Source organism: Oncorhynchus tshawytscha, linkage group LG28 (genome assembly GCF_018296145.1).
Source record: "Oncorhynchus tshawytscha isolate Ot180627B linkage group LG28, Otsh_v2.0, whole genome shotgun sequence".
NCBI classification, from domain to species: domain Eukaryota; kingdom Metazoa; phylum Chordata; class Actinopteri; order Salmoniformes; family Salmonidae; genus Oncorhynchus; species Oncorhynchus tshawytscha.
Window position 1 is genome coordinate 9214912 of NC_056456.1, and position 14530 is coordinate 9229441.

Sequence of the window (14530 nt, forward strand, 5' to 3'; positions counted from 1 at the left end):
CCCAAGCTTAGGAAAATATGCAACTCTCCATTAATATCGGTACATTTCATTGCCCTTATGCCTAAAACAAATGCAACATAGACAAAAACAAAAAACAATGAAATTACATATCCATATAAATATCTATTCATGTTTATTTTCCCCCATTAAAAACACTCTTGCATATGTGTCTAGGTTGGAACTTTTGCTGTTAAAACACAATACATCATTTTCCTTCTGAACTGGAATAAACGGATTGATCACATCACACAGATGTATAACAGAACACACACAGGCTTTTTGATAGTGCAACCGTAAGTAACAATATAGATGAAAAATTATCAGGCCTACTGTACATCTTACTGTATAAATTATTGTTGAAATAAAATCTAGGTTGGAACTGTTGCTGTTAAAAAACATCTTGCTTCAATCAGTTTTTTTCCAGTTAAGAATAAAAATTGTATTTTAACTGCAACAGTTCAAACCTAGACTAGTTTTCAACAATAATTTCTACAGTAAGATGTACAGTGGGCCTGATCGTTGTCCATCTTCATCTGTACTGCTACTGGGGTTGCACTGTCAGTAGCTAGTTTGCTTTGGCGAATGTTAACTATTAGCTGTGTACAAGGCCAGGGGATTGTTAACTATTAGCTGTGTACAAGGCCAGGGGATTGTTTGAAAGAGAAACTCACATCTACTACTATGAGAGTTAGTTAATACTACCTTATTTCTGCTGATCATCACCTGTTAGAAAATGTCAACAATGCCTTGCTAGCTGACATACTCTTCAACTGTCGAAACACTGTTTCCTGAAGCATTCTGCAGCGGTTCTGAAAGAACTCTCTGGGTTTACCATCATTTGTTCGTTATGAGAGACTCATTACTAAGCACATCCCCGCACAAAACACATTGTGGGAGCTCCTCGTTATAAGTTTGAATGAAAGAGAGAGAAACTCATCGCTCTATATGCGTTTCATGACAATTGAGCTCAGTCAGAACTTGTTACTAGCATGAGTCCATTTCATGACAGCGGTGAGTGATGACTAGTGGTCATGACAAGTCAGTGGCAGACAGAGCATCATCTGCTGCTGAACGACAGCGCTGCATCGTGTGTGTCGCAGAGTGCAGTCTTCAAGAAAACTGCAGAAAAAAGATCCGGTAAACCGCGAAGCACGAGGATATCCCCCTTCACTCGCGCAGCTGCCAAACAGCAGAGACCGCAGATGCACTTGGCCAAGTCAATTCCAGTAATTAATTAAATAATTATACATTTACTCGGACACGTCGCGAGCCACCATTAACGGTCCGCGACCCACTTTGCGACAATGTATGGATATAGCCTATATATTTGTTTATATATATTCCTATACAATGTATGAATATGTCCTATATCTTATATATTCCTATATATTATAGGCTATATATTTCAACTCAATGCATACATCCTACATCACTCACCAATTCCTTTACAGGACATTTATGTTCCTCTAATATAGACTGGGAAAAAAACATCGGGGCTCAATTCAATCCATATCGCGGAAGATCAGCGTTACAGCTTGATTAACATTTTTAGGCCTTGGCATAAGGATCAGATCAAGAGTTAACCGTTGATAGCACTGCGTAGCAGAGGTGGAACTGCATTGGAGCTGTAAGCTGTAACAGCACTAAGCCTTGGTATATTGGCCATATACCACACTTCATTAGGCCTTATTGTTTAATTATAAACTGGTTACCAACGTAATTAGAAGAGTAAAAATACATGTTTTGTCTCCATTGTATACGGTCTGATATACCACGGCTTTCAGCCAATCAGCAGTTTGGCTCAAACCACCCAGTTTATAAATCTAAATAATGAGGATTTTTCTATCAGCATAATCAAGGTGTAGATTACATATCACTTTCCAGTGTTCGAATTTGTAAACAGGCTGCTTGGGATTTCTCAGAAATGGGACTCGGTGCAGTCAAGGGCAATGTCCGCTTTAGGTAGGCTATAAGCTACTACAGGCCACTACAGTTCCACCTCTGGCACTGTCAAAACAACTGCTGTGCTGGTGTCGGCTGGCGCAGATCTGACTCTAACCCAAGAAGGCAATGTTCCTGCGTTAGTGGAGACTAGATTCATGGTAAACACTGCATATGTCAGCTCAATTGGACAATTGGACTTGAGGTGTTTTGATATGGACTGTATGAAATGCATTAACAATACCTTTACCCAGTGCTTGACTTGGGCAGGAGCTCAGCTGAGTACCAAATACCTCAAATGTTCTACTGCTTGAGCTCCTGTTCCTCTTATTTAATATTAGCGCAAAAGTATTTAGCTTCTGCACCTAAATATAAACAATACGTACTGGCACCCAAAATTAGTACCGGAACCTATTTCACTCCAACTCAAGGACTGCCTTTACCCCAAGGTACATAGGACTCTATTTAATATCATTGAAGCCTTACGGAGACCTACTAGGTGCCTTGGGGTGAAGGGATTGTTAATGCATTTCATACAGTCCATATCAAAACAACCCTGTTAGCCAGGCTGATGAATAAAGCTACAGCATGAGATATTCATACGTTTATAAACTTGTAATTAACATATAGTCAATACCTCTCCATTCTGTATTAGCAAGGAATTCTACCACCCTCTGACAAACCAACCCGATACTTCTACAGACATTAGGTCAACCTGAGAGCATCCCCTACTAACAGGGACAGACAGATTGGGTAGCTGTATAAGTTTATATGGCCAAGTGTACTATCGCTGTGGCTGTATTCTTTTGGCATCAGAGCGCCGAGGTGTAGTGTTACGCCCTCCCTCGGCGGCCTCGTTGTGTGGGCCCGTCTGGGGTTGTGAGATATTGTGTTGGGACAGAGGGTTAGGGTTACTGGGCCGGTCACAGCAGAGATCTCCACAAGGAAATGTGACACCGCTGAATGATAGAGTTACATCCAATAGAACATTAGTTTAATGACAACGTGCTTCACTGTAAATGCTTGACCCCAATTGGTTTGCACCATGGAAGCAATTTCGCTCACATTTCACTCACATTTAAACAGATCTTCTACTGTATATAATATCATGCAAGTTTGAGGGGAAAGATAGTCAAGCTGGAGGTATAAGGCATACATTCGGAGCTGAGCAAAAAGTGCCATAGACTATCATCTAGGTGCATCAGAATGAGAGGTGATAGGATCTGCAGCACCTCACTTTGTGTGTGTGTGTGTGTGTGTGTGTGTGCGCCCTGGTATTAGGTAAGTTTCCTGTAACTCACACCCAACCATGCTCAGGGCACACCATTCTTTGTGTACTATCACTGCATCTCACACTACACAATAGGGGAGAAGCTTGTGACAATCTCTGTAGTGCATAAGGGTATTGCAACTGCGAATTTAGATGACACATAGACATTTTTCATCCATTTACAACATTCTAAAGAAAACCATTTGGCTGATCCAAATACAAAATACAAGGAAATGTTTCACAACCTGAATGTTGAGGGATTGCAGGTAGGAACACTTTCTGGTATACTGATAGATTAGATGGACTTTGACTGGTTAAAGGGGCGACATGTTGGGGCTAACCTTTACCAGTTGGGGCAGCATGTAGCCTACATGTTGGGGCTCACCTTTACCAGTTGGGGCGGCATGTAGCCTACATGTTGGGGCGGCAGGTAGCCTAGTGGTTAGAGTGTTGGGCCAGTAACCGAAAGGTTGCTGGATTGAATCCCCGAGCTGACAAGATAAAAATCTGTCGTTCTGCCCCTGAACAAGGCAGTTAACCCACTGTTCCCCGGTAGGCAGCCATTGTAAATAAGAATTTGTTCTTAACTGACTTGCCTCGTAAAATAAATTGAAATGTTCTTTCTGGATAGGTAGTTGGACACCACCTAGTGGAGAAAGATACACTTCACACCTTTCTTCTTGAAATGTATCTCATCACAAAGGCTTCTGCTGTGTTATCTTCCTATACTTTTACAGTGTATAATTTGCAGCCAGTTGTCAGACAATCACAAACAATGACAGAGGAACCAAATGACTCATTATGCTGTATCTCCAATCATCCTGCTTTTAATACAAAGTCAACATACAATACTATCTACAACCAGGGTTTTAAAGAAAATAACAGTTACTAGGTAACAGGATATATGTGATGCCATAGAAACTGGACCTTACTTGATGTCACATGTTTAGTCTGTGGGTCTTTCATTTCAGGTATATTTATATTTTAATCATTAAAATGTTAAGTCACACCAGATAAACTTTTGGACCCAACTTAAATTTCATATTCGGATAACTTAATTGTTAAATACTTTCCCCACCATTTGTCCCAAAATGCTATCATATACTCCTTCGATCTATAGTAGCACACTATAATTGAACAGTGTAGCATACTTTCCTCGACCGTTTAAACTCTCTATCTATGCCGCCGTATTGGCGATCGGATCGTACCACTTTAGCTATGATAATGGGGGCGCGGGGGGTCACTGAACTGAAACTAGGTCTGGCTCTAAGTATCTATCTATGAGGACATCAGTATCAAATAGCACTCTACAAAGAGTGCTGTACACATTGTACTAAAGCAAATAAAAAAGACAATTAAAAAAACATTGACGATATCATACAGTAAAATTGGCTTGCCAAGTAAACAACCTCTCATTGGTTATATTCGGTTATTTTCCCAAATAAAACTATGAATAAACAAATCAACCAATAGTAAAAAAAATCAGGTCTTAATAACAGTAACAAAATAGAATGATAATAAATATTTTAAAAAATCATATCAAATAAATATTTGACAAAGTCAACAATTACAATAAGGCTCTTTTTTAAAATAATAAATAATGATGCGTGTTGTACTGTATGTACGCCTTATGCTCAGGCCTATGTACTGGACTATAAAGAACTCTATACGTCAGACGGTATGTACAGTTCAAGTTCATGTACGATAAACCATACTGTGCTCTACAATCACGACGTATCTGGGGAAGCAGATTATAGTACATCAAATCAATAAGAGAAGAGGACAACATCTCAAGGGATGGTGGGGAATGTCGGAGTGGATTTGAGGTGAAAGCATCGGGTTGTGTCGTTCGTTTTTTTGTCTGCACAGTAAGACTACGAGCAGAGAGAAACCGGAGCGAAGATGTAAAGAGCCACTGTGAGCCGAGGGAGGGACTGAGAGGAAGAGAGTGGGTTGAGTTTGAGTTCAAACCTCTTTCTTCTACTCTCAACCCGTTGGGATTTACATTGTTTAACAAGCAAAACTAATTTCATCCAAAGCAACTCGCGGTTAACACACATATTCAGTACCATATACGTAGCCCCAAGCAGGAATTTAACCCACAACCTTCATGCTGTCATAACCCGGCTCCAACCCACTGAGCCATCAGGACCATTCCAATGTATAGTGACAATTCAAATAGGTGTTCAAATAGGTTCAATAGGTGTAAGCTTCAAATAGGTGTGAGCTACATCATGACACTCAATGCTTAGCTCATGTACATGGGATACAGCCTAAACTGCAGAGAACCAACCAGGTGAAACATAAGGCAAAGACACTGAACCACAATGAATAGGATCCTTACAATTGTTTCTGCAGAAGCTGGAAATTGACCCCAAAAAAAGACCATTTTTTGAAATTCTGTTCATTCATCGAAATGGCCCTCCAAGAAAAATATAGACAACATTCAATTCTTACATGGAACCTCCTGAAATGACTGGCTGGGATTGACATGGAATTGCCTAATCTGTGTTTAACCTTTACTGTCATTAGGTTATGAAATATGATGTCAGCAATAGCAAGTAAGCATGGATGACTAAACATTGACTTGTAATAATATTGATCCCCACTTGGAGTAGGGTGAAGTTGCCCCCAAACACTGATCAAGGTCAATTTAGCTTTTTCAACCAAATGGTTTAGGTTACAATTTAAGGATGGTAAACTGATTCTAGATCTGTGAGTTTACTGCTCATGTATTGTAAGCTGGATGTACAGATAGTAGGGCACCATTCCTCCTCATCAGAGGTCAAAGTACATTTTACATCTGCCCAGGAACAGCGTGGTTTCTCTTGGCACTGTGGGTAGGAGAGTCTGGCGTCCAATCACGGACATGCAGCTCAAACCGTCCCTCTAGTCCTACTTTGATGTCTAGGACTTAGGTTTAGTCCTCTGTCTAAAACTGTGCTCAGGTTAAGCCAGGACTAGCTCTGGCAGCAACAGACACCAGAATGCAGAACGACAGACACATGAAAACGTTCACCTTTGCACTTTCACACCTCATACACTTAACCCATAGATAGAAAGATAATAACACAAAAACCCATTTAGGGTGCAGCAAATATCCAGGCTTTTTGTGTCCTTGTATTTTTTTACACACACATATCACAACTCCTGTTTCTGAAGCAGTTTTTGTTTTTCACTGGTTTCATTTTTGAAATAGCTGACCACAACACACACAGGTATTATAAGTCCTCCACATTTTGAACACTGAGGTAAGAAGAATAAGCAGGATTACACATGTAGTTGTCTGTCTCCGACTCCCAACACACCCTTTCCAGGTCTTTCCTGAGAGCGCAGGTTTTCTTTGACATTCATCTAGTTGTTGTTGTTGTTGTTTTGTTTGTTGCTGATGTTCTTGTAATAATTACTCCTTGTTAGTAGTGTCGTCCCTCAGGTGGGATTTAAGGTTCATTGTTTTGTCGTTTTCCAGCCTGCTTCTCTCGTTGGTTGTTCCTTGTTTCTCTGTGGACCTCTATCTGAGCAGAAGGAAGGAGGGATGACAGTTCCTCTCCTCTCTTAGGTTGCATAGTGGTCAAAACTCCCCAGGTACTCCAGGGCAGCCTGGTAGGAGAACTGGTACTCATCCTGAACAAAAAGAAAGAATAGACAGATTTCTGTCTAGTGCAGTATATTGATTAACTGACATGGACATGTAGCTAGTGTAGCTAGTGAGGTGGTCTGCTATCTCTATGAATGAATGAAAAAAAAACATCTAGCAATATCTGTCCATTTCTCAACAAACCATTTTATAATTGGAGAGGTCATCAGTGTGTCTGGGAAGTCTACCTCCTTCTGCACCATGGCAGGGTGTTGTGTCTGTGAAGCCTACCTCCGTCTGCACAGTGGCAGGGCGTTGTGTCTGTGAAACCTACCTCCTTCTGCACCGTGGCAGGGTGTTGTGTCTGTGAAGCCTCTCTCTGTCTGCACCATGGCAGGGCGTTGTGTCTGTGAAGCCTACATCCGTCTGCACCATGGCAGGGCGTTGTGTCTGTGAAACCTACCTCCTTCTGCACCGTGGCAGGGTGTTGTGTCTGTGAAGCCTCACTCTGTCTGCACCATGGCAGGGCGTTGTGTCTGTGAAGCCTACCTCCGTCTGCACCATGGCAGGGCGTTGTGTCTGTGAAACCTACCTCCGTCTGCACCATGGCAGGGTGTTGTGTCTGTGAAGCCTACCTCCGTCTGTACCATAGTAGGGCGTTGTGTCTGTGAAACCTACCTCCGTCTGCCCCATGGCAGGGTGTTGTGTCTGTGAAGCCTACCTCCGTCTGTACCATAGTAGGGCGTTGTGTCTGTGAAGCCTACCTCCGTCTGCACCATGGCAGGGTGTTGTGTCTGTGAAGCCTACCTCCGTCTGCACCATGGCAGGGTGTTGTGTCTGTGAAGCCTACCTCCGTCTGTACCATAGTAGGGCTGCCTACCACCATAGTAGGGCGTTGTGTCTGTGAAGCCTACCTCCGTCTGCCCCATGGCAGGGCGTTGTGTCTTTGAAGCCTACCTCCGTCTGCCCCATGGCAGGGCGTCTGTGAAGCCTACCTCCGTCTGCACCATAGTAGGGCGTTGTGTCTGTACTCCGTCTGCACCATAGTAGGGCGTTGTGTCTGTGAAGCCTACCTCCGTCTGCCCCATGGCAGGGCGTTGTGTCTTTGAAGCCTACCTCCGTCTGCCCCATGGCAGGGGCAGGCGTTGTGTCTTTGAAGCCTACCTCCGTCTGCCCCATGGCAGGGCGTTGTGTCTGTGAAGCCTACCTCCGTCTGCACCATGGCAGGGCGTTGTGTCTGTGAAGCCTACCTCCATCTGCACCATAGTAGGGCGTTGTGTCTGTGAAGCCTACCTCCGTCTGCACCATAGTAGGGCGTTGTGTCTGTGAAGCCTACCTCCGTCTGCACCATAGTAGGGCGTTGTGTCTGTGAAGCCTACCTCCGTCTGCCCCATGGCAGGGCGTTGTGTCTGTGAAGCCTACCTCCGTCTGCCCCATGGCAGGGCGTTGTGTCTTTGAAGCCTACCTCCGTCTGCCCCATGGCAGGGCGTTGTGTCTTTGAAGCCTACCTCTGTCTGCCCCATGGCAGGGCGTTGTGTCTGTGAAGCCTACCTCCGTCTGCCCCATGGCAGGGCGTTGTGTCTTTGAAGCCTACCTCCGTCTGCACCATAGCAGGGCGTTGTGTCCTCAGCATCTTCACTGTCTGGAAGATGTCCACAGCTCCCTCATAACGCATCCTCTCCAGAACAATGCTCAGAGTGATGAAGACTCCAGTTCGCCCTACACCCGCACTGCACACACACACACACACACACGCACACACGCACACACACATACACACATACACACATACACACATACACACATACACACATATACACACATACACGGGTCAAACAAATACCAGCTCTGAACTTACCAATATGTCAGCCAGACTACTATTTTGTATTTTATTTCACCTTTATTTAACCAGGTAGGCCAGTTGAGAACAAGTTCTCATTTACAACTGCGACCTGGCCAAGATAAAGCAAAGCAGTGCGACAAAAACAACAACACAGAGTTACACATAAACAAACATACAGTCAATAAAACAATAGAAAAAGCTATGTACAGTGTGTGCAAATGTAGAAGATTAGGGAGGTAAGGCAATAAATAGGCCATAGACAAAACGGATGGCACTGTGACAGACTACATCCAGTTTGCTGAATAGGGTGTTGGAGGCTATTTTGTAAATGACATCGCCGAAGTCAAGGTTCGACAGGATAGTCAGTTTTACGAGGGTATGTTTGGCAGCATGAGTGAAGGATGCTTTGTTGCGAAATAGGAAGCCAATTCTAGATTACATTTTGGATTGGAGATGCTTCATGTGAGTCTGGAAGGAGAGTTTACAGTCTAACCAGACACCTAGGTATTTGTAGTTGTCCACATATTCTAAGTCAGAGCCGTCCAGAGTAGTGATGCTAGTCGGGTGTGTGGGTGCAGGCAGCAATCAGTTGAAGAGCATGCATTTAGTTTTACTAGTATTTAAAAGCAGTTGGAGGCCACGGAAGGAGTGTTGTATGGTATTGATGCTCGTTTGGAGGCTTGTTAACACAGTGTCCAAAGAAGGGCCAGATGTATGCAGAATGGTGTCGTCTGCGGAGAGGTGGATCAGAGAATCACAAGCAGCAAGAGCGACATCATTGATATATACAGAGAAAAGAGTCGGCCTGAGAATTGAACCCTGTGGCACCCCCATAGAGAATGTCAGAGGTCCGGACAACAGGCCCTCCGATTTGACACACTGAACTCTATCTGACAAGTAGTTTGTGAACCAGGCGAGGCAGTCATTTGAGAAACCAAGGCTATTGAGTCTGCCGATAAGAATGTGGTGATTGATAGAGTCGAAAAAGCTGGCCAGGTCGATGAAGATGGCTGCACAGTACTGTTTTTTATTGATGGCGGTTATGATATCGTTTGGGACCTTGAGCGTGGACGAGGTGCACCCATGACCAGCTCGGAAACCAGATTGCATAGTGGAGAAGGTTCGGTGTGATTCGAAATGGTCTGTGATCTGTTTGTTAACTTTGCTTTCAAAGATTTTAGAAAGGCAGGGCAGGATTGATATACAGTTGAAGTCGGAAGTTTACACACACTTAGGTTGTAGTCATTCAAACTTGTTTTTCAACCACTTCACAAATGTCTTGTTAACAAACTATAGTTTAGGCAAGTCGGTTAGGACATGTACTTTGTGAATGACACAAGTAATTTTTCCAACAATTGTTTACAGACAGATTATTTCACTTATAATTCACTGTATCACAATTCCAGTGAATTTGAAGTTTACATACACTGAGTTGACTGTGCCTTTAAACAGCTTGGAAAATTCCATAAAATTATGTCATGGCTTTAGAAGCTTCTGTTAGGATAATTGACATAATTTGAGTCAATTGGATGTGTACCTGTGGATGCATTTCAAGGCCTACCTTCAAACTCTGTGCCTCTCTTCTTGACATCATGGGAAAATCAAAAGAAGTCAGCCAAGACCTCATAAAAACAATTGTAGACCTCCACAAGTCTGGTTCATCCTTGGGAGCAATTTCCAAACACCTGAAGGTACCACCTTCATCTGTACAAACAATGGTACTCAAGTGTAAACACCATGGGATCATGCAACCGTCATACCACTCAGGAAGGAGACACGTTCTGTCTCCCAGAGATGAACGTACTTTGGTGCGAAAAGGGCAAATCAATCCCAGAACAACAGCAAAGAACCTTGTGAAGATGCTGGTGGAAACAGGTACAAAGGTATCTATATCCACAGTAAAACGAGTCCTATATCGACATAACCAGAAAGGCCACCCAGCAAGGAAGAAGCTACTGCTCCAAAACCGCCATAAAAAAAGCCAGACTACGGATTGCAACTGCACATGGGGACAAAGATCATACTTTCTGGAGTTATGGCCTCTGGTCTGATGAAACAAAAATATAACTGTTAACCATAATGACCATCATTATGATTGGATTGAAGTTCAAGCGTGGTTGCAAATGGGTCTTCCAAATGGACAGTGACCCCAAGCATACTTCCAAGGTTGTGGCAACATGGCTTAAGGACAACAAAGTCAAGGAATTGGAGTGGCCATCACAAAGCCCTGACCTCAATCCTCTAGAAAATGCCTGGCTACCCCAAGGCGTGTTAAGCATATCCCAGTTTAGGTCACCTAACAGTGCGAACACTGAAGATATATGGGGGGCGATCAATTCACATATGGTGTCCAGGGCACAGCTGGGAGCTGAGGGGGGTCAATAACAAGCGGTAACGGTGAGAGACTTGTTTCTGGAAAGGTGGATTTTGAAAAGTAGAAGCTGAAATTGTTTGGGCACAGACCTGTATAGTATGACAGAGCTCTGCAGGCTATCTCTGCAGTAGATTGCAACTCCGCCGCCTTCGGCAGTTCTATCTTGTCGGAAAATGTAGTTGGGGATGGAAATTTCGGAATTTTTGGTGGCCTTCCTAAGCCAGGATTCCGACACGGCTAGGACATCAGGGTTGGTGGAGTGTGCTAAAGCAGTGAATAAAACAAACTTGGGGAGGAGGCTTCTGATGTTAACATGCATGAAACCAAGGCTTTTACGGTTACAGAAGTCAACAAATGAGAGCACCTGGGGAATAGGAGTGGTGCTGGGGGCTGCAGAGCATGGGTTAACCTCTCCATCACCAGAAGAACAGAGGAGGAGTAGGATAAGGGTACGGCTAAAGGCTATAAGAACTGGTCGTCTAGTGCGTTCGGAACAGAGAGTAAAAGGAGCAGATTTTTGAGCGTGGTAGAATAGATTCAAGGAATAATGTACAGACAAATGGGGGCTCTACAGTGAAATAAGACAATAATAACTAACCAAAACAGCAGAAGACAAGGCATATTGACATTAGAGAAAGGCATGTGTAGCCGGGTGATCATAGGGTCCAATGAGCAGCAACAGATGCTTCAGGGAGCCGTTCAGTAGTCGCTACTACGCTAGCCGAGCTGTAGAAACGGCAATTCAGACAGCTAGCGGGCCAGAGATAGCAGATGGTCCTTCGGCGATGTTGCAATGGAAGAGCCTGTTGAAACCACCTCGGACGATTACGTCGGCAGACCAGTCGTGATGGATCGGCGGGGCTATGTGTCGGCAATAAAGGGCCCGGGCCAATTGGCAAAAGAGGTATTGTAGCCCAATTAGCTGGTAGACCTCTTCGGTTAGCTGGAAGATGGGCCTAGCTCAAGGCTAGCTCAAGACTAACTGGTGCTTGCTTTGGGACAGAGGCGTTAGCCAGCAGTAGCCACTCAAATGCAGCTAGCTAGCTGCGATGATCCGGTGTAATGGACCAGGGCTTGTGGCAGGAATCTGGTGATGAGGTAGAGAAAAAGTTGTCCGATATGCTCTGGGTTGATATCGCGCTGGGCAGACTGGCAGGTACTGACCGAGCTGAAGCTGGCTGGTTTCCAAGTTAACGGGGAAGACCGCTAGCAGTGGCTAGCAGTGGCTAACTGACTACTAGCTACTAGCTAGTTAGCTGGCTAACTTCTGATGGGGGTTCCAATTCTAAAGTATAAAAATAGCAGATCCATACAACATTGGGTGAGGCGGGTTGCAGGAAAGTATATTCAGTTCGTAGATGGAAAGTGAGATTAAAATAAATACAAAATATATGACGAGGAAAACGACTATGTACAAGACGGGACAAGAGAAATACACGTCCGACTGTTATGCCATCTTGGAAAATTTTATACAGCAGTAATGGGGAATAACAGATGTGTGAAGTCTATAAGGGCAATGCATTGTTAATCAAAACTTATAGCTATTACCTGCAGTGGACACTGATTGGGCCGTCCTGACCAAACTGCTCCTTGGTTTTGTGCACCTGGCCAATGAAGTCGATGAAGCCCTCTCCAGATTTCGGAACTCCCTGCTCTGGCCAATCAGTGAACTGAAACTGACGAACTGTCCGCGATTGGCCATCCTGATGGGAGAGTGGAAGGAAGAAGAAGTGACATACACCCTTCCTTCCTCCTTATTGTTACCAGTAAACACTGCTCTCTGTACGTGATTGGAAAAGTGAATGCAAGATTTCCCTCCTACTGCTTTTACCAATCAAACTATTCTACTATCTAGTCAGGCAGAGTTCTGTTTTCTAGTAAGGTTGCAGGTCTGGTTCTGGTTTTTGACCACCTACCCTCCTCATCTTCTCTCTGTCTCATCTATGTGTGTATAAATCCTGTCTGCCTGGCTCTGGAGCCTGTCTGTCTGTAGCCAATTACATATTTTCTCTGCTCAGACAACCTGACTCCACAGAGATCAATACAACATCTGTTAATGGGCCATCAGGACAGGCTTATCAACACACACACACACACACACACACACACACACACACACACACACACACACACACACACACACACACACACACACACACACACACACACACACACACACACACACACACACACAAGCACACACAGAGGAGGGCACAGCACACACACACACACACACACACACACACACACACACACACAGAGAGAGGAGGGCAAGCATGCACACACACACACACACACAGAGAGAGGAGGGCAAGCATGCACACACACACACACACACACACACACACACACACACAGAGAGAGAGGGGGCAAGCATGCACACACACACACACAGAGAGGGGGGCAAGCATGCAGACACACACACACACACACACACGTTCAGGGCGTTAGGAGAGGACAGGGTTGACTAGAGTAATCTACGGTGGGTCGATTGAACATGCTAGCTGCCAGGGCCCTCACAAACTCCCCTGATAGATGGACAATAAGGGGGAGAGGTGACTGATTACAATATAAAATACCCTACAAAGGGGATAAGTAATTCGCAGTTACATTTACAACACACACACAAGCATAAATAGTCACGTGTCATTGACCTTGACTTGTCTGAGGAGGATAGAGAGTATTGTGGAAATGTTGCACACACAAAAACACTCTCACACACTCAGACTCACACACACACTCACCCTTGCGTCAGTGACTTTGAACTCTCTGAGGATGTACTGGGGCATGTTGTATTCAGCCATGGGATCCACTACAAAGTACTGGTACCTGGCTGAACGCTCCGCAGGCCAGTACTGATGGCACTTCTCCTGTAGAGACACACAAAGGAACAGAGATGGCACGTGTGTGCGTGTATGTGTGTGAGTAGGTGGGTGCTTGCGTGCATGTGTGTGCGTAACCTTACCCGTCCCATCTCTCTCAGTTTAGTGAGCATGACAACGATGGTAGAGTTGTGTTCCCACAGCATTCTCCAGAAGTCTTCTGTGGTCTCAGCCAGTGGACCCTGGGTGGCGATGTAACCTCTCTGCTGCCTATAACCACATGGACACAATCCTTAATTAATAGACCATAAAGATAAAACTAGCAAGTTTAACATAGCTTATCAGACCTGGTCCAAGTCAAGATGGTGGACAGTTTGAGGCACAGATTAAACTTCCTAGGGTTTTATATCTATGCAAAAGCAATTTAGTAATGGAACAGTGTCTTGAATTGGGATGTCTATTCTACTATTTCTATTTCTATGGTTGAGACGTACCTGTATCCATCGATGTAGCTGGCGTTGATGTAGTCTGAGCCCTCCAGGCCTCTGATTGGCTGCAGACAGACACGGGTGGTCTCGTAGGGCATGATGTTGACCAGGCGGTTCTTGAACTTGTTACACGGCAGGTTGGCACTGACAAACCGAGACGTGTGGGCTTTTGTGTTGGCCAGACGCTGAAGGAGAGAGAGGAAAGTAGAGAGGGA

At 44.4% G+C, this 14530-nt stretch overlaps 1 protein-coding gene across 9 annotated transcripts in view; it reads right to left on the reverse strand.

Annotated features, from left to right (window-relative positions):
* Window positions 1–4022: 4022 nt before the first annotated feature.
* Window positions 4023–14530, reverse strand: part of LOC112226651 (receptor-type tyrosine-protein phosphatase S-like) — a 101959-nt gene continuing 91451 nt past the window's right edge. For 4 of the 9 annotated variants that reach the window (XM_042307982.1, XM_042307983.1, XM_042307981.1 and 1 more), the window contains 5 exons: window positions 14322–14500; window positions 13971–14097; window positions 13750–13875; window positions 12554–12708; window positions 7932–8518 (listed from right to left, as the gene is read on the reverse strand). In XM_042307982.1, coding sequence (XP_042163916.1) covers window positions 8293–8518; window positions 12554–12708; window positions 13750–13875; window positions 13971–14097; window positions 14322–14500 — 813 coding nt within the window. In that variant the 3' untranslated portion in view covers window positions 7932–8292. Of the gene's footprint in view, window positions 6836–7837; window positions 7905–7931; window positions 8519–12553; window positions 12709–13749; window positions 13876–13970; window positions 14098–14321; window positions 14501–14530 lie in introns of those variants that run through there. The other 5 variants (XM_024391107.2, XM_042307986.1, XM_042307985.1 and 2 more) reach the window with 3 other exon arrangements.